General features: G+C 39.4%; 1 protein-coding gene across 1 annotated transcript in view; it reads right to left on the reverse strand.

Moving 5' to 3' along the window:
• Positions 1-20,790, reverse strand: part of rtca (RNA 3'-terminal phosphate cyclase) — a 29,506-nt gene extending 8,716 nt beyond the window's left edge. Inside the window, exons 1-7 of the mRNA XM_062452529.1 lie at positions 20,494-20,790; positions 20,300-20,400; positions 10,583-10,726; positions 10,245-10,368; positions 6,537-6,595; positions 6,235-6,376; positions 4,162-4,283 (exon numbers count right to left, since the gene is read on the reverse strand). Coding sequence (XP_062308513.1) covers positions 4,162-4,283; positions 6,235-6,376; positions 6,537-6,595; positions 10,245-10,368; positions 10,583-10,726; positions 20,300-20,400; positions 20,494-20,526 — 725 coding nt within the window. The 5' untranslated portion in view covers positions 20,527-20,790. The remainder of the gene's footprint in view (positions 1-4,161; positions 4,284-6,234; positions 6,377-6,536; positions 6,596-10,244; positions 10,369-10,582; positions 10,727-20,299; positions 20,401-20,493) is intronic.
• Positions 20,791-20,998: the final 208 nt, after the last annotated feature.

A 20,998-nucleotide genomic window follows, 5' to 3' on the forward strand; every position in this document is an offset into this window, starting at 1 on the left:
ACATACTGTGCAACCACCAAAAATAAAATATATAATACAGTTGTATGTCTAGTAAGCACTACACATACAGCAAATGTTTACTCCTCGACAGGTCTGCAAACGCCTTTGTAAACCGAGATTTGTTAAAACGTTTGTTAACCGAGACCGTAGGTCGCTTTGTCGCCTCGATTTGTTAAAACAATTTGTTTTAGACAAATTGTTTTAACAAATCGAGGCGACAAAGCGTTTGCTGACCTGTCGAGGAGTAAACATTTGGCTTCTTATATACTACAACAATACGTGGGAAGATCACAAATCAAACAGGTCGAATCTGGAGCAGACGCCATGTCAGAGCAATCAGCTGCACTTGCACTGGTGACGTCACTACACCTCCAAGGCAACATATCAACATCAATTTGTCTTTTGTCTGCTTCAGATACTTTTTTAAAACGCGAAGCGATTGCGGGGCGTTTGCGGACCTGTGCAGAAACCATATTTGGTTGTTTTAGTTTTTTTTAGGCAACTTAGCAGATGCTACGTTGTTAAGGTCAATGGCTACATCCCAAGGCAACCGCTTGTTGCTAGGTCCAAAAAACCGTTTATTTACCTCTGCGAACATTCGGGAGGTATATAAACGGTATTATTAACTTTTGAGAACGTCTTCTGGACCAATAGGAACAGCGAATTGGTCCAATTATTACACTAGTATATACGAAACCTGTGTACTAATTTATAGCTCTTAATATTGTGAATACTATAATCATAACACAGGGTTTTTCCTGGGTGAAAATGGATCTTCGGTGCTCAAAAAATTAAAATGTATATGTATATATATTCTTTGTTTTCTTATTTTTTCTAATCAATGTATTTAGGTAGGCCACTCTGAAGCATGTACACTGCCTGCTTCATTTGATCTTGATAGGCTAAGCATTCTGTAGCAAATAATAACAATAAACCCACTTTTTATTAATTAAAACTACTTCAGCATAATAATGCACCTAAAATACAAACCTGAGCAAGGGCAGCAATCGCTATCGAATCAACAGACAATTTAGCTAGCAGGGGAAGAATACAAACAACGAAAATCACCAGTTAACTTACATTTACATTTAGTCATTTAGCAGACGCTCTTATCCAGAGCGACTTACAGTAAGTACAGGGACATTCCCCCCGAGGCAAGTAGGGTGAAGTGCCTTGCCCAAGGACACAACGTCATTTGGCAGAGCCGGGAATCGAACTGGTAACCTTCAGATTACTAGCCCGACTCCCTAACCGCTCAGCCACCTGACGCCACCTGACTCCAACTGACTCCAACACTTAACTTGATTTAAATTTGCAAGAACTATAGACTTATACAATAACAGGCTTAAATGAACTGACAACATAAGTTATACGACTTACAGTTCTCAAGGACGCACACACGCAATCTGAACTGCGGTGTGAAGCGCGTGTCCGTGCAATTCTCTGACATGCACTCTAACAATCACTGCTGATACAGCCAAAAATTTTGTACAGCCTGATTTCTGATACCATGGCGGCAGAAATTTAGCCATTGAGGAAACACTGCACTATAGATTATCATTCCAGGTTAAGAATACCAATGGAGGCTTCATTTGCATTTGTACAGGTGTATTCGTGCACGTCGGGCTGGCCCTCGCAGCGGAACGACAGTTTACTGGCCGCTCTGTCCATTCGCGCACCTCACAGTTGCGTATTGATCAGACAAGAAGACACGCTTATCAACTCGATTACTATTGATCAAAACAGAACGAGGGTCCGGCTGTAGCCTACTTGAAACATACTATTGAGAACATATTGTCTGAGCTGACATGCATTGCACGCGTGATGAACACAGCTTTTTTCTTTTCTTCACCGCAGACTTTTTTTTTTACCTTTGGCGCTCGGGATTTGTCATTGGCGCTCGGGAAAACGGCTTTAGCGCACGCCAACATTTTCTCGATGCAGGAAAAACCCTGTAACAGTCCCTACCGTGCCGTAATTTCCTTTCATAACCTGTCCATTAGCATTTGTGGATGTGTAGATTACATTCTGTATGCATATTGATCAGCTGATCACCTGTAAATTGCCCTCAATAGTTGTATTAAGGGGTTATTATATTATTGAATCAGTTGCCATTTATCAATATTTACAAAGTTAAGTCATGTAGTTATTAGTTTATACATTCAGCCTTGTTGCATCCAAATTGAATGAAAATGTTCATTCTTGGATCCTGCAGTTTTTGGGGGGAACTAACTAGCTAACAAACCTATAGCTTCCAAAATTGTCAATGCTCACACAGAGTTGAGATCAAGACCGAACAGGGCAATACAGAGCACTGAAATAAGTGCTTGTGTGAATGCCCCTGTAAAATGGTGGTCTCTGCTATAACTTTGGTTTTACACTCACTTGCAGCTTTGGATGAAACATGGGCGTGGAGGTGGGCATGGCTCCGTAGGCCTGGGAAAAGTAATGGTCGTCTTTGGATGTTGCTATTCCAATAATCCCTTGGTAAACAGTTGGGTAAATCAAGTGAAAATGGGTGGTTTTGGAAAAAAGCTAATGCTAATTTGTATCACTTTCTCAGCAGTTTATCACATTCTCTACCTAGACAGTATGTAGGGCTGTGCGATGTGACCACAATCTAATATCCTGTTTTAGATATGTCCATTCATAGGCTGATAATGATAGATTTCATGATATTGCACACTCTGGAAATTCAATGAATAAATAGTTTATATTAAATGACAACATGGAGGCCAATTTCTTATAAAACAAGTAGTGACCATTTTGGTCGCATATGCTACCGAAACTTAGTCTGTGTGACCTCAAAATATATTTGGGAGTGTAGCGGACAACTTGTACAAAATTCACTGGAAGGTTCAAGTGGACACTGAACCTTCAAGGGAGCAGTGAGTTCTGGGCCAAGTTGTGGGTAGCTACCCATGTTTTCTGTTTAAAAAGTATTCTTTGTAGGCCTACTTGAATAAACAACACAAAGTTGTGTGCCAAAAGGGAGAAGTTTGCTAACCTCACATCTTTCCAACTCCTTACAGGAGCATGTGCGAGCAGTGGCGTTTTTATTTTAATTTTATTTTTTAAACCTTCCTGGACAGAAACGGTATAAAGCTGAAATAAATGCTTTAGTATTTTTTTTATAAAGTCGTCATTGGCATTTGTCACTTATGCTACAAGCCCCATATTCGCAACATGTTGGGCCACGCCCCCATCAACAGTGCAAGACACAAACCAACGTACCTGCATTCTGACAGCGCTTCAATGGAGACTAGCAGCTAACCACTGGATACCGTTAGAAAACTGCTGCTCTGAGTGATAGTCGTGGTGCGACCCGCTTTAATTTCTCTTCAAAACGCACGTTAATTACGTACGGGATAATGCCCGACGAGGTGTCCAATATCACCTGATAATGGACAATGCGGAGGCGTGAACCGTCCTCCGCTGCGCGTCGGACGGTTGCTTCCGCGGAGGCCATTATCCTCGAAGGGCATTATCCCGCTTATACCATGGTCACTTTTTTTTTTTTTTTAAACATTAATTTGTGTTTTCAGGCGTTTTGAAAAAGAAATCAAACGTTTAACGTTCAACTATGATATTTTATAGTCCGCTCAGCTCATAGAACCAACACCGGCTTTCCCTTGGCTGAGCTATTAGCCCGAAAGCTAACGTTATGCTAGCAAGATTCAGAGGCAATAACATTGTGTACGGTTGACAAACAGTAAATATAATTTTACAGTATGTTTGACAATAAGATTAGCTAGCTAACCAGCCATGTCACTGTCCCAAAATCAATATCAAGATTTTCACAAACAAAGTATCGGCCATACTAGTACTAGGCTACAGTACGGCCGCAGCATGTGGAGCGAGTTGAATAGCAAATGGATGTGAGATGACCGCATCAAAGTTGACATTTTCTCCAAACAGTAATTATAGTTTGACAGTTAATTTGTTCCCGGTCTGTAGTGGTCAGTGCTTATCACACGGTTCAAGGAAAGAAAAGCGGTGAACTGGCAACAGGGTCATGGGCAGCCAAGGCTTATTGATCCACATGGGGAGCAAAGGCTGTGTGGTCCGATTCAACTGAAGTGATACAGTATCGAGATACCTAAAGGATAGAATTGTATGCATTAGGTACACTGAAGGAATGTAAAGGTATAAAAAGCTCACATGATTCCTTGACCATTGCCACATGCTGTATCTTTCTCGTGCACTGACTGGATGTTAATGTAGAGATCCTTGATCTCTCTCCTGATGGTCCAAACTGCTGCGGTTGACATGTCCTTAGCCAGCTAGGAAATGGGGAATGTATTACTTATTTTAGTTTTAATTTAGAAAAAATCCTACAATTGGGTTTTTTACAATCATATACAATTTTACCATCAATACAGAAGTTTCGCACTTATTCCTTTTGCTCCAGGAATGTATGTGATGCAAAGCAGTTAATATTTAGATAGAAACACACAAAAAGTATCTTAGTAAGTTGTGGGGCCTTAGCATATATTCTACAAGTGTCTGGAAGTCTACAGGAGAGATTTCACACCAATAGGTATTCCCCAACTAGGTGCTTTATGGTGATGGAAAGTGCTGTCTAACACCAACTCTGTCCAAAACCGGAATGATCAACTGGTTTTGGATTTGTTGACTGAAGGTTATAGTATGATTCACATTTTCATATTCATCAAACCATTCAATGATGCCTTGTGCCCTGTGGATGGGGTATTGTAATCCAGGAAGAGCTTACATAGAAAGGTTTGAGCATAGTTTAAAGGTAATTAATTAGCTGTTAGCTTCCTCCTAGGATGACAAATGGACCCAACACATGCCTGGAAACAGCCCTACAAAGCATAAGAGCTACCCACTATTACTGCCATCCATACAAACCCTTTTTCAAAGTCACTTAGATCTTTTTGCTCTTGTGATCGTTATCCTAAATTGAGGTCAACTGGCCCTGGTCAGCATTGTAGAAATGTTTGTAAAAGAGTCAACCAACAATAGAAAATATTGACCCATGTATTGGTTGGGTGGCTTGTCACATCAATGATTAAACTAACTGTCACTGGTAACAGGAAATAAAAAATGAATAAACATATCAAGGTAGCCCTCTCCAAGGTAGTGTGTGTGTGTGGGGGGGGGGTAGTGGGGGGACACCTTCAAGGTCCCCCCCCACTATACCTTATTTTCCACAGAGCCCATCGTTTGCAGACGGGCTGGATGAGTGGTGTAACAATAAGCTTCACTTTCACGCCACACGTAAATCTTGCCTTTTCTCAAAATACGGGCTCAAAAAGATCTGTGCATAGAGACAACATTAATACGCATCTTACTAAAGTCATAAATTTGATCATTTCCAACTTGAGGTCTCGCCTTGACATTTCCTTACTTGGCTACATTTGTCTGACCTCCTACATCTACACATATTGCAAACATATGTTCTACTTGAATCTGCTATACATTTGCTGTAACACGTGCACTAATGTTCTACGGCATAACTTGATCAATTTGGCTTTGACACTGGTGCGTCTTTACTCCCCCTCAAGGTTGTGATATGAAGCTATATTCATATGCTCATTGGAACATTGATGGAACATTGATGGGATGAGCAGTCATACAAATCTGATTATATTCATGTGCTTTTTGGTCCGTTCCAACCATTCCAAAACAATGATAAGACTTATCACAAGTTCAACATTACCTGAATTGAGTTTTTGCTTGTGATTGTGTTGCAGAAAGTACAGCATATAAGGCAAAAAATACAAGATAAACACAAGCCGGCCAACTACACATGCTAAAATATGTATAAATGTACAACTATTGAGTTGTACATGTACTACATGTACAACTAGTTGAGTAGTCATTTAGCACACAAAAAAATACCGCACAACTAAAAACATTGGCAGCCTCAATTGTTTTTGTATGGAAACCTTTTAGAAATGTAGAGGAACCCTGTACCTTTCCTCTAAAATATTAATGAATGAATAAAAAAGTGTGAGAAGAATGAGAAGAGTGAAAAATATGCTAGCAAGAGATTTAACTTAACTAAAGCCATCAAGGCTGCAAAGGTGAGTGAGTTAAGGCAATAAGAGTGACAGATAATGTCATATGAAACAACTATTAAACCCAGTGAGTTATCGGCATGCAGTTGTGAGATCAAAGAAATAAATAATTGTAATGCTGAATAAAAAATATGCTTCTATATTAATAGCCACATTTGTACTACAATTATCCTCAACTACTACATACCTTATAGGGCAACACTCCAGCAACAAAGGCTCTCCCATGTATCTTGGTTATGGTTCCTCGCTCAGTCATGCTGATAGGAGTCAGTTCTTTCACTGGATTTATTTTTACCATCACTTCACCCCCACCTTTAGGATAGTATCCCCTATTTTAAATGTAAACATATTTTCATACTGTGTATACACACATGAACAAACATCACTGTCTGTTGAATACAAAAATAGTTGCAAAACAAAAAAATAACTTGGTAAAATATGATAGGGCTCCATGTTAATAGAGCAATATAAGAATTTTAGACAGCTCACCTCATTTTTAAGTCACAGTCAAAGTGTACTCCAAATCTTTCCACAATAGGTTTAAATACCTGAAATATACATGAACATAAAAAAGCATTACTCATAGTTTGTATCAACTGACATTTAATTACTGTCAAGTTCAAGGAATACTTGAAACATTTCAGCTTTCAGAATACTGATTTTGGTTTTAAATATCTGTTGGCCTTTACAGAAGGTCAACAGTAAGGGTAAAGATAAATTAAACATATACCTTAACATTCCATATTTTAACACTCCCCATTTACAAATATGTGTAAATACACTTGACGTTAACAACACCATCACATCTTAGATACTTTGTTTTAATTTTGTTTAGTTGGTTTCAATTTTTTTTTTGGTCATATCAGTCCACTTGGTTTCAGCCTAATATGGTATGTGGAGATAAATGTTGCATACATATTTATGGGCGTAGGCACAGCGTCATTTGTTTCCACATTATAAAAGGGCAAAGTCAACTTTCAAACAGAGAAATGGTCGGAAAAATGTAAGCAGAGGAACTCTAGGAACTCACACTCATGGTTGGATCATATCGTGGTCTAAACCAATCAGAGACAGAGATGGGGCGGGTCTTTGCCTCTGATTGGCTGTGGTCCAGATATCCCTGTCGGCCTCGTGTGGCAGATAGGAGTTTTGCTTACTCAAACATGTTCTGAGGGCAGAAAGGAAAGTGATTGGTTTGCAGATTCAACCAATGAAATTGAAGGAGAGGCGGGCTCAAAACGTTTGAATTGTGTAGGGGAATCGGACATTTGAATTGTGGAGGAAATCGTCAAGACGTTTGGAATTGTGTTTAAGTAAATATTTTGTTAAAATTCAACAAACTCTGACGTTTACAAAGATAATTGTCAAACATTAAATCACAGAACTAATAATCATCTTATCGTATGCATTTTGATTTGACTCCATCAGTCGCACCAAAGCTGCTCATGGTTAAATAGGGTCAAATGTGCTTTTTTAAAATGTTAGCCCGCTTTCTATAAAGCTTTTATGCGACAACATAATTGCTTCAGATCTCCATGACATTTCATCACCCGCTCTAGCGCTGCAAGATAGCCTTCCTTTCGTTTGTTTCCTTTCTTTAACTTTCGCATTTAATTAAAAACAAAATGTAAAAAAATTCTGGTACAAAATTTAAGTTATACGTACACATACATGTCCTTAATACTTTGTACAGAACAATAACACTAACGAAAGATGAAACTATGGTGCACTCCTGCCCTGAGAGCAGCGCATAGTTGACTAAATATAGAAACAGGAAACGAACCTATGGCGCACTCCTGCCCTGAGAGCAGCATAGTTCGAACCTATGGCGCACTCCTGCCCTGAGAGCAGCATAGTTTGAACCTATGGCGCACTCCTGTCCTGAGAGCAGCATAGTTCGAACCTATGGCGCACTCCTGCCCTGAGAGCAGCATAGTTCAAACCTATGGCGCACTCCTGCCCTGAGAGCAGTGCATAGTTCAAACCTATGGCGCACTCCTGCCCTGAGAGCAGCATAGTTCGAACCTATGGCGCACTCCTGCCCTGAGAGCAGCGCTAGTTGACTAAAAACAGCACAGCGCTATCTTGCAGCGCTAGAGCGAGAGATGAATACGTTGTATAAATGTATGTAAGAATAAATTAAATGTCACGGAGATCTGGAGCAATTATGTCGTCGCATAATGGCTTTATAGAAAGCGGGCTAACATTTTTTTTAAAGCACGTTTTACCCTATTTAACGTTACACCATGAGCAGCTTTGCTGCGACTGATTAAGGAGTCAAATCAAAATGCATACGATAAGATGATTATTAGTTATGTGAATTAATGTTTGCCAATTATCTTTGTAAACGTAAGTTTGTTGAATTTTAACAAAATATTCACTTAACCCTTGTGCTGCCTTCGGGTCACATGACCCAAAGGTTCATAACGAACCACCGTTGTGTTTACCCAATTTTACCCAATACAAAAACAAATAAAAATTATTTTCTTTTAACCATTGCAATGTGGGGGGTCTGAGACAGCCCGACAGTTAAAAGAAAATGCTTCACTTTGTTTTTGTAGGAGGTAAATCTGTCGCAATACGACGGTGGGTCACAATGACTGATGGGTCAGAATGACCCGAAGATAACACAAGGGTTAAACACAATTCCAAACGTCTTGACGATTTCCTTCACAATTCAAATGTCCGATTCCCCTACAGCCTACACAATTCAAACGTTTTGAGGCCGCCTCTCCTTCAATTTCATTGGTTGCATCTGCAAACCAATCATTTTCCTTTCTGCCTTCAGAATATGTTTGAGTAAGCAAAACTCCTATCTGCTGCTGTGTGATTGAAATTACGACCTGAGCACCAGAGAATCAGTTATGGCAGACCTGGGCATTGTACGACCCGCGGGCCAGAACCGGCCCACAGGCTGTCCCAATCCGGCACCGTGAGGTAAATCAAAAATTTAAAATAAATAGTGTTGAGCGGTAGTAAATACGTAGTCCTGAAAGACTACAGTGATCAGGCGATTTACACGTGTGCTTGCGCAACCTCACCGACAGGAGAGTTAGCTGTTGGTTAGCCCTCGAAAATGAAAAACGAAAGGTTGATACAGAATGTAGAGTTTTTAACAAGACATGGACTAAGTATCTGTTTACTGAGGTCAAAGTCAAAGCTGTGTTCTTAGTTTGTGGAGAACAGGTGTTGAAGGATTACAATTTGAATCGGCACTAAGGGCCTAAAGAAAAAAAACTAACGCGGACATTATAATAACATGACTGATTCATAAACTGCAGGTCCCTGATCATCACGTCAGCTGTCCTTCGCATATCCACCTCAGACATTCAGCCAGATTTCGATGCACTTGTTCAAGCTCACTGGATTTCTCTCACAGAACAAAATGAACTGAAAAAAAGTATTGCTTTTTGTATAAAGTTGATCAATTGCATATCTTTAACATAGGGCCTACTGCAAAACAACTTTTCAGTGTTTGTGAAGATTAACTAGTTACAAATAAAATGAAACACTAGAAGTAATAAACAGTAAAAACAAAAACAATCATTACATCATAGTCTTTTCCTATTTGACCTACACCAAAATTTACAATATTTATCTAAATATTTAAAGAATATCCTTATTCTTCTGATAACCAGTAGCAGCTAATCAAAATATATACTTTACTGCTTTTTACAATGGGAGAAAATGAATAGTGAGCAGAATTAAGGGGGGACCCGCTATAAGACTTTGAGCCATGAAATGTTAGGTCTCAGTTCAGGGAAGCACTTTTAAACAGTAGCACTGTTTAAAAGTGTATTTTGAAATGTTTTATTTTGCTTAAAATGTTTTAGTTTGGCAGCTCAGTGAAGCACTTAAAATATTTTTCTATACAGTATAATTGTGCTTCAAATAAAAAAAATATTTACCTACCTACACCTTATTCTTGTTTAAGATCATTTACATAATATATATGAATGTATATGGAGCGTGATAAAAAGGTGACCTTGTAATTGTGGCGACGCAAGGAAAAATTTGGGTGCACCTACATTTTGTGCTGGTGCACCTAAATAAAAAAGTTAGGCGCACCAGTGCAACCAAGGCAACCAAACCACAAGCCCTGGTGCTTGTGGTTTGTTTCCAATAGTTTTCCTGTGATAAATATGGATCTTTGAAAGCATCAAACAAAATTACTGTATTGCTGAAGTATCACTGTACCTTAATAGTGTAGTCAATTTGTGGGGCCATCTCTGCATTGGTGCCCCCCTTCAGACAGAGATTCAAGGGACCATCTGCATACAGGCCACATGGTAAAGACACCTGCAACAGCAGCCCAATACTCCTAAAGTCAACAGCAAAAATAGAGGGCAAAGAAATAAAAGAGTTTAACAGAAGCCAATACAAATATAAGCATTATTGTTGATGTTAAAACAAACAAATCAGACTTTTCATATTGTGTACTTGCCAAACAGCTTTTGTCAATTTTGTTTATTTTCATATTTCTTAAAGTGGGTGGATGTATTGGTAAAATTATAGTAATGAAACAACTGGCTTACCCTGCGGTATGGGTGTCTGCAATGTGACTCCCAGCCTTGATTTTTCCTGGGATGAACACTACTTCTGTTGATCCAACAGTGCCTCCCTCTAACCTGCCCCCACAAATGTCCCTCACCAATTCCAATCCAGACAGATGCTGTGGTCTGGTGAAATGAAGATGGTGGTTAACAGTTAAAATATTTGACCAGTGGGCAAAAAATTGGTTGAGCTTCACATGTAATACCGTACACCGTAAATTACCGTACAGAGCTTTCAATGACATGACGCCTACATTTACTGTCCGACTGCATTTTTTCCAGTTAAAAATTGTCTAGATGTATAGAAAAAAAAATATATATATTTAGTGTCTCCCCTTTATGTAACCACATTCATTTTCAAAAATCATATGGCATTTCAATTATTATTTTTTTACTGAAAGTGTCAAAATATCATGTGGTGCGACCGGTCAGGCATGACTGCTATTTTGGAAACTTCTGCAAATTTGCTAATAATATATTAAAATGTATTTTCTGCCCTGTTTGGCATAATTTACAAAACACTACAGTGTTTTGTAGTGTTATATGAAATTACAGTGCTCTTGTATTGATATTTCTGTCATAATATATAAACAAATTTGTCAGAGTATGCCCATTTTATGAAATATCATGTGGTGCGACCATCAAGAAATTACCATTTTGGAGCTATTATTTTGAATTCCACTGAAAGACAGGAAGTTGTCTACTTAAAGAAAGATGTCCAATCAGTGATCTCAGAACCTGAGCAAGCAACCTCTAAATTGAGCAGCAATGACTGGGAAAAGTTTCTGGGGTTAAAGAAATGCCTATACCCCAATCCCAATGGTCCCATCAGAATGAGTAGGATTACCGTATATTTTATTTTCTATAAACCGCACCCCACCAGGGTGTGTTTGTAAATTGATACGGGAACAATGACACCAAGCAATGCACGAGTATAGGCTATCTTGAAGCATGCTGTTGTGTAACACACTTGCGTGTATAATGTATGCGTAATGTATGTTTTCTATTGCCCGGGAATTAACTGATATTTACCTTTAGACACGTGAGTTCTAAAAACTTCTAAAACATTCTAACTGAAAATATTCAGTTGGAATGTTCGAAATCGCATATGCGACATTACGCTGTGAGACCCGCATTTGAACGATCACATATGTGCAACGCTATTCCTTAACGGGTTAAATAGCATTCACGAAAAAAAGTGTTTCTACTGTTGTTTGTAGTAAAATTAGCAATTTGATGTTTTAAAAAAAAGTGTTGTGTTTGTTGTTCTTTTCTAGCCTGGAAATCCAGACCCAAATCCGAAAGATTAAGGGTCTGGCTATGAGTAATGAAAATGGCCCAACTTAAGGGGCGGCACCAAGCATGCATTTGAAAATATCACTGCACGAATTGGATAACAGTACGACCAATGTTTACTGACTGATTCAGGACTTCGACCTCACAGCGCCTCTGGCCCACCTATCAGATACACCGATCTGATTGGTGCAGATCGGCTCCAAGGGAATGGGTAATGAGCATCATCACTCGATGAGCAAATTCAAATTGTACTCTTGCGAGAACTCTGGATTTCAAGGATAGTTCTTTCCAACAATCCTTGTTGTACATTTACATTTGTCATTTAGCAGACGCTCTTATCCAGAGCAACTTACAGTAAGTACAGGGACATTCTCCCCGAGGCAAGCAGGGTGAAGTGCCTTGCCCAAGCACACAACATCATTTTGCACGGACGGGAATCGAACCAACAACCTTCTGATTAATAGCCCGACTCCCTAACCGCTCAGCCATTTGACCCCCCTGTTCTTTTAATCTCTCATGAAATGTTTACAAAATGCCATGAATGGTCTATTCTCTTAAGCGGTTTGTGATTGTGTTTTTTAATGAAAGTGGTATGTTGTGGAAATGAAAATTTAATGTTTGCCTTCACTGAAAAATCAGTTCGATTTGAATAAAAATCTGTTTTAGATTTTTGCATGCAACTTATTGCTTCCTAATCTATTTATTTTTGACAATATATGGTTGCCCCTGATTTGGTGTGACCAGAAATGGCAATAACTGTATTAAAATAAAAATGCAATATGTAATTTCTGAGGCTAAAATATTAATCTCTGATTGAGTATGCTGAAGGGAATTATATTGTTTAGACATTCAGACATTCAGTGTTGTGCGATTCACAGGAAAAATGTGTATGTTAACTACATGTAGGTAGGTGACTGATTGTTATAGAACAAAAACAAACTATAGAATTTCAGAAGAAATCCAAATAATTTGTTTCTACAGACTTCATATTACTGAGAACTTGTAAAATAAATGTAAATGAGTTCAGGAAATATGTTCATTATTTAAATAATTCACGGTCGCACCAACTAAAATTTTTAAAAGGTCATGGCCAATTCATGAACATGAAAAAACTAAAATAATTTTAAATAATTGTTTTATATACATTCATACATACACACCATTGTTAATGTTTGAACAAATGAAATACAAATTTATATTTATTGTATTTTAAAATTGGCCTGTTAAATCCTTTAACGTCATTGACCTCAATCTACGCAAACATAAGCATGCAATCTTACGCTGTCGTTTTCGGGTTTTACTATTTAGTTTTATATGAAAACCTTCAACGTTTAGCCTACAAAGACTTGAATGTCAAAAGTGTAGCATTGAAGAGTTTAGCGATGCAAGCAAAGATGCAAGGTTAGCCATACCGCCCAGCCTTAGTTTGAATTCTTTCAAACTCAAGCCAAAGGTTTGCAAAACTTACCTACCCTATATTTAACAAGTATTTCCAAAATTGAATTAAAAATTCAAAACATGTATTGTAAAATCTAACTACTGGTGAAAATATAAACAGTTTGACTTACAAATGCTTCCCTACATGATGTGGCAGAAACACTGCAATAAGTCGCTTAGCTTAGCACGTTTGCAAACAAGACATTTGTTGACCTGCATAGCAACATTTACCAAGGTATTTAAGGTCGTAACATTGTAGCCTGGGAACCAGACAAATCTGCAAGTTCAGGTTTCATTTGCTCTGGCATATAGCCTTTGTCTGGCTACCCTCCCGTTCAGACCATAGACCAAGCATCACAGCTGTTTAAAGACGGCGTACCGTTCTATTTCAAGTACTAATAGGCGCATTAAAGCTTGCAAAACTGAGTTATGGTCAGCACCATGTTGAACTGCCGGATTGTCCAGTCTTGAGCAATACATTGGCTTGATATGCTCTTCGCATAATTATAAGTGTTTTTGTTGATGTAAGAAAAGACATCAACAAAAATATATATATATATATATTGGAGCCAAGAACTTCTCCCTATTATTGGACCACCCATGCTTAGTATTATTAATGAATCTATTGGAACTGGCCAAGTCCCCAACGATTTCAAACAAGCTATTATTAAGCCCCTTCTTAAAAAAACAAAACTGGATCCAGGTTGTCTTAGCAATTACAGGCCAATTTCAAATTTGCCATTTCTCTCCAAAATTTTAGAAAAGGATGGCACAACAGCTCACTGAGCACCTCTCCTCAAATCAGCTTTATGAACCTCTACAGTCTGGATTTCGTCTCCACCACAGCACTGAAACTGCATTAGCCAAGGTAGTCAATGATCTATTATTAGCCTCTGACGCGGGCTCTATCTCTGTCCTGGTTCTTCTAGACCTAAGTGCAGCTTTTGACACGGTGGATCATGAGATTCTCCTGGAACGTATGGAGAACTATGTTGGGATTTCTGGTACATTTACATTTAGCAGACGCTCTTATCCAGAGCAACTTACAGTAAGTACAGGGACATTCCCCCGAGGAAAGTAGGGTGAAGTGCCTTGCCCAAGGACACAACGTCATCTTGCACAGCCGGGAATCGAACTGGCAACCTTCTGATTACAAGCCTGCTTCCCTAACCGCTCAGCCACCTGACTCTCCATGGTACGTCACTTAAGTGGTTTAGATCGTATCTATCTGATAGATCACAATATGTTCACTATGATGGCTGCTCATCCAGGAGCTCCACTGTAAAATACGGAGTACCGCAGGGTTCAGTTCTAGGCCCTCTGTTATTTTCACTCTATATGTTGCCTTTAGGAAACATAATTAGAAGCTCTGGGGTAAATTGTCACTGTTATGCAGATGATACTCAGCGATATGTCTATAAAGTCTGGAGAATTTCCACATGCTATGGAAAAATGTGTTTCTGGGTTAAGAACTTGGATGACTGCAAATTTCCTTCTTAATTCGGATAAAACCGAGGTTCAAATTTTTGGTCCTAAAAAATACAGAAATAATTTATCCAATCTGACCTTAGACCTAGACAGCGTCAAAGTCTCTCAAAGCCAGCTGGTAAAAAAATTTGGAGTCACAATGGACCCAGACCTTTCGTTTGAGTACCATATTAAGCAAATTACCAGAACTGCATTTTTCCATCTACGTAATATTGCCAAAATACGAAAATTCCTCTCAAAGGATGATGCGGAAAAACTAATACATGCATTTGTTACGTCCCGATTGGACTACTGCAATGTGTTGTTCTCTGGCCTCCCAATTACCTACCTAAAAAATTTACAGTGGGTGCAAAATGCTGCTGCTAGACTATTGACCAGAACAAGAATCAAATTCCCCTTTTTTGCTCTGTTAAATTGCTGCACCAGTCCACACTTGACCGGTGGGGATCTCATTCTATTATGACTAACTGTTAGCTGCTCCTGGCATTCTCTAATCCCTGCTCTCCTCTCTCTGTCCCCCCCCACACACATCCCTTGTGGTGTGGGGGGTTTGAGCTGTCAGCACCTGCCTGGTCGTCGGTCGGCCAACGCTGGACCTGGTCGCGAGTCTCCCGGTCCTGTCCTACATCTATAAAGTTGAACAATGGATTTTGGTGTTTCAAAACCCATTGACACTGTATGACTATGTTTAGCCTGTGTTCTGCTCCTCTCTCCCACCAACCGTCTCTGGAGGAGGGGATCCCTCTCTGAATTGCTCCTCCCAAGGTTTCTTCCATTTCTTTTTCTCCTTTTGAGAGTTTTTTGGGAGTTTTTCCTTGTCTTCCTTGAGGGTTTAGGTTGGTTGAGGGGCAGTTCTATGGGCGTATGTGAAGCCCTCTGTGACATGCTTGCGTGTAAAAAGGGCTATACAAATAAATTTGATTTGATTTGATTCAAGAACAAGAAATTGTAGTTTTTGATTTTGATTGAGAGATTTTGATTTTTTGTTTATGGAGTCAATCTAACTAAATCCAGGAATCTCTCCAATCTGTAGATTGCTTAATACTTATAAACTCAAAACTAATCTACCGTATTTACATGTCTGATGAAAATGAATATTACACTAATATTTCCATCTACATGCAGCCGTCTATTCTCCGATAAATGTAAAACGCCCCTTTGACGTAGGCCTATCCTACAGAGGAATTTCCCTCCTTTACAAACTGCAGTCATTTTGCTCCCGTGGTGTATCCTTATTGTCGCCAACCTACCTAATTCATTGATTCTACCACCTTCTTGAAAAGGTTAGCGTTGCGATACTTTACACATATCTAAATACCTGTTTAAATCTAAGTTTTTCATTTTGTTTAAAAGCAGGTGTGTCATCTATAGTACTATTTGGGTGTGTGCATGCCAGTATACATACAAAGACTTTAAAAAAAAAATATATATATATATATATATATATCGGCATATCCAAGAAAAGGCTACATTTTGAATATTGCTCAACTCAGAATATCCAAACAGAAATTGCTGTTTACGTGACATGGGGCCTGTACTACGAATCAAGATCAACATGCTCTGGATTACTTTCAGTTGCCCGGCTACACGAAGCCTAACAATCGCAATCACGATAAGCGCTATCACAATGGCGTTTAACAACTCTCTAACTCAACCCAGATCTTTCCCATCTAGAGACGTGCGCATTCACATAAAGGGGCAATAAAAGACAATAATCTTACAAACTTTGTCTACTCCTCCTGCGTGAAATATTGTAATAAACATATCAGGAATACAGACATATAATACAGTCAAAAATCAACAAAGTCGCTGATGCCAAGCTGGCATAAAATAGCAGACGCTGTAAATGCGTACGCTACATGACTTATTGATATCACCGCCCCAGGCACAAGATGTGACCATACTTACACTTGTGCATTCCATAACATTAAACCTTTGTTGCTGTATTATTTTAGTTGCAAACCTGGCAGTGGCAAACGATCGTGGGAGAAAATAAAAATATAAAAATATAATTCAAAACGGTAAGTAGCAGTAGGCAATACTAGCTCATATTTTAAGGTCGACAAGTACAAGGCTGAATTGCCTGAGTCATTCCCTTTTGTAGGATATTGGTATAAAAAGGGCCTATAGAACAATGAAATTGCTTGCAGCCAACAGGAAGAAAAATTAAGCAAAGAAAACTGGAGGGGGCCCTCCTCCACAGGACTTCACTCCTGCTGAGGAGCTGGCCCTCTCCAGCAATCGGGGTCGCCCCATGATGGAAGGAGTGGAAGGGGCATTTCTTCAGACCCTGGTGGCAGCAGCTCTGAAACCCCTCTTTTATCCGGACATGTCCTCTTTTCCAGACCTAAAAAAAGTGTCCGGCTGGGATTCCAAAATTGTCCGGGATTTTGCCTTGTCGGATATTTGTGTTTCTCTGGGTCTTTCACAAACTAGTCATTACGCCATTACACGTTTTGGAAAGGGTATCTCCCTTCCGTTCCACCTCAGTGTTTCCTCTGTTAAATTTCTGCCGCCACGGTATCAGAAATTGTTAGAGTGCATGTCAGAGAATTGCACGGACACGCGCTTCACACCGCAGTTGATATTGCGTGTGTGCGTCCTTGAGAACTGTAAGTCGTATAACTTATGTTGTGAGTTCATTTAAGCCTGTTATTGTATTTGTATATAGTACTTGCAAATTTAAATTAAGGTAACTTGTGATTTTCGTTGTTTGTATTCTTCACCTGCTAGCTAAATTCGATAGCGATTGCTGCCTTTGCTCACGTTTGTATTTTAGGTGCATTATTCTGCACTATTATTACTAACCCTGCTCCGAAATATAGGGTTAGAACTTTGTTTGGGGGGGGGGGACCTACGATACTTAGCCATTTCCAATCTGGCAACACTGAGCACCTTGCCGCTTTTGTTATCATTATTGCTTTAATATATGGGGAGGACTGAAAAGTGTCTTCATTTTCTTATTTTAATATGTGGCCATATAAATAATTTTTTATTTCGATTTTTTTTATCATTATTGCTTTAATATATGGACAAGACACATTAAACAACCACTGAAAGCCACAGAAGCACTGGACTAAATGCCACAAAAAAGACACAATATTGTAATTTCATTTGTGACATTTGTATGCATTCACATGGTCATGGGGCGGCATGCAATACAGTACCACCGCCGCGATGAAGTGTCCTCTTTTTCGCAAACTCAAAGCTGGTCACCCGAATTGTGACGTTAGTGACTGTAGCTAGCTAGTTAGCCACCGTTAGCTTCACTTTTCTCAACAAAAACTTAAATTAAGCCTAAACTGTGCAACGGGACGAAAAATCCAATACAAGCAATGCAATCCAAGACAAACATTTTGACACCGACATTTTGTATTTAGTGCAAAAACTGAGAGACAAGTTTGGGGGGGGGGGAATAAATAATAAATATATATGAGAGAGAATATAGGTTGTGCCTTGTCAGAGGCAAACACCCAATAAAGAATACATATATTCATTTGAGTCAGGTGGTTGAGCGGTTAGGGAATCGGGCTAGTAATCTGAAGGTTGCCCGTTACACTGTTTTGAGCCTCGGAGTCAGACTCGGGCACTCACTGGCAGTGTTCACAGTGTACAATGTATTTCTCTCCATTCTACACCAAAAACATCAGGGAGGACTGCTTTTTGTAGATACGAGCCTGCCGAAGATAGCCAGAATCTTGGATTTCTTTAACCGAGCCTGTTTCATTCCTCATTTGCCTGAGAAAGCGACCCCCATTAGCCAGGCTAGTTTTGCCCGTTTCACTTGGCCAGGCTATTTAAAGGTCTCGGACAAGTGACTTTTGTGCATGGAACGCAAGTGCCCCAAAAGTTAATGTCAAGCCCTGCATCTGACATTAAAGAACATTGGGCCTCATTCTCGAACGCAGTTAAGAATTTAAGAAGGAATTTCTTCTGAATTGGATTTAGGAAAACATTTGGCATTCATGAAAGTTCTCTCATCTGGAATTTGTTCTGAACTTCAGAAGACTTTCCGAACTCGAAATAGCAGTCGTAAATCGGCCAGAGTTGTCTCAAATGCGATTCCTTAAAAAACCACAAGAGGAATCGCATTTAAGAAAACTCTCTGTGCTAGAAGTGTTAATGAATTTGTGAGAAATCGTTGGTGATTGCGTTCACATCAACTCTACAGACATCCTCGGATTAAAATATTTATAATAATTTACTTTGCTTAGTGTGCACTGTTAGATCCAGTGGAGAACAATTCCACTGCTCATCTTACTGGTATGATGTTGTATGTGACAAATAAAACCTTTAAATTGCACTTGGACTTGATCATATAAATTCAACCAGGCCATCCAATCATCACTGATCACTCCACCTATTTAAAGGGACGAGTGTGCACCCTAGGCATACAATATGGCACAATTGCTTTTCGCTTGGACATAACGTGCGTTCCGGTTGCTTTCCTAATTGTGTCGATTCTGACTGCACACGTCACTGCTGTTGCGTGCCCTTATAAGGAGCTGTCGGGGCGTGTATGTATGCAAATTCAGGAGCACGAGGACGCGCTTTCAACTTAAGAAAACTTTCGGGGGAGCACAGCTCAGAAAACTTCTGCTGCGTAGGAACACATTTTCAAGCATTCATGAATTTGGCGGACGTCTTGCTAGCGGACGTCTTGCTAGCCCGTAAGAAACATTTCAGAAGAAACTTCAGAAAATGTTCGAGAATGAGGCCCATGACAGCTAGCAGTGAGCTAAGTGGCACTAAGATGAGTGCTAGCTAGCTGTTAGCCACTTAGCTAACAACTCGCTACCTAGTCAGAGTAAACTACCACCAAAATCATAATTTTTTATTTATTTTACTTACTTTTAATACTTAAATTTCCCATGATTAAATACAAGTCCTTGGTGGCCAGGTGCCGCACTTTCACATCATTCACCCATCCAGCCACAGCATATTGATAAGCATCTGTACTCTTGAAAGCCTTCAAGGTATCCCCACTGTATGGGGAGGGTTATGTACAAGATAAATGTGTATAGCTCGCTCTGTCATGGAAAGCCAATTGGGAAAAGCCTGGGGCAGATAATAAGGAACCAAAGAAAACTGGGGGTAACAAATAGGCTAAGGATCGGAGCTTAAAATTGATTTTTTTCCGACATATCTCTGTCTCACTTTCTCATTGAAATCGGCAGTGTGGGCGGCCATACTGGGCGAGATCGGTAGTGCATATGGCGGCGGTCTGTTTGGAAGTGACGTAGGTGGCATCTATGTTGTGCCTTGTCAGGGTGAAGCACACCCAATGAAATAGCCTGAGGAGAGCTCTACTGGTAGGCTAACTTTAGCACACAAATACGGCACAAAGAAAATTTGCATTAAAATAAAGCGACACTGAATTAAATGACTTAAAACGGTACAAAAACCGTAAACATGTGGAAGATTATGTGGACACATTTTATACTTCCACATCATTATAATCCAACATGCATTCTTTACCTTAATCCTGGCGTGCTTCTACCTGCGCGGATCTTGTTGATTGTAATCGACGTGCCACTGATGCAACTCAACGACGCTGATAGTCTTACAACTTGTCCGCCCTAAAAACACAAGCAAAAAATAAAATGGCTAAATACTATAACATATATTTATTGTTTACAAATAATTCTTCATTTGAAATGAACGATACCTACACCCTCCATGATACTTCCGTCAATTTCAGCCATTCTTGAACAGAACGGTATCTAACTTTTATCAAACACCGTGCTAAAATTTGATGACGTTCGCAGCCTTCGTACACCGGCTGGACCCTGTCCTTTCTGGCAAACTACTCTGCAGGATTGAAAAACACGAACTACTCCACAGTTAACACAAACTAAGGAGTCGCAAATGAAACGATTATTCCCCAAATCTAAACAATGCCGTAATGTGGTTGAAATCCAACAAGACCGTGTCAATTGTGTTCTTCTTCTTTCCAGTAGAACCACCATTGAGAGGTGCACTACCGCCACCTACTGTTCGGGAGTGTCGGGTATCAAATATTATGGTATGGAAGCCCGTAGGGGACTATATTTAAATGACAATGCAATTTCGTCATTTTCAATTTATGTAAGTGTTATTTGAGACAATATTAAAATGAAAATGCATTGGTATTTTCACATCATATGACAATATGATGTGATTTAATATGATTTAATA

The sequence above is a fragment of the Osmerus eperlanus genome, chromosome 26 (assembly GCF_963692335.1).
Source record: "Osmerus eperlanus chromosome 26, fOsmEpe2.1, whole genome shotgun sequence".
NCBI lineage: Eukaryota > Metazoa > Chordata > Actinopteri > Osmeriformes > Osmeridae > Osmerus > Osmerus eperlanus.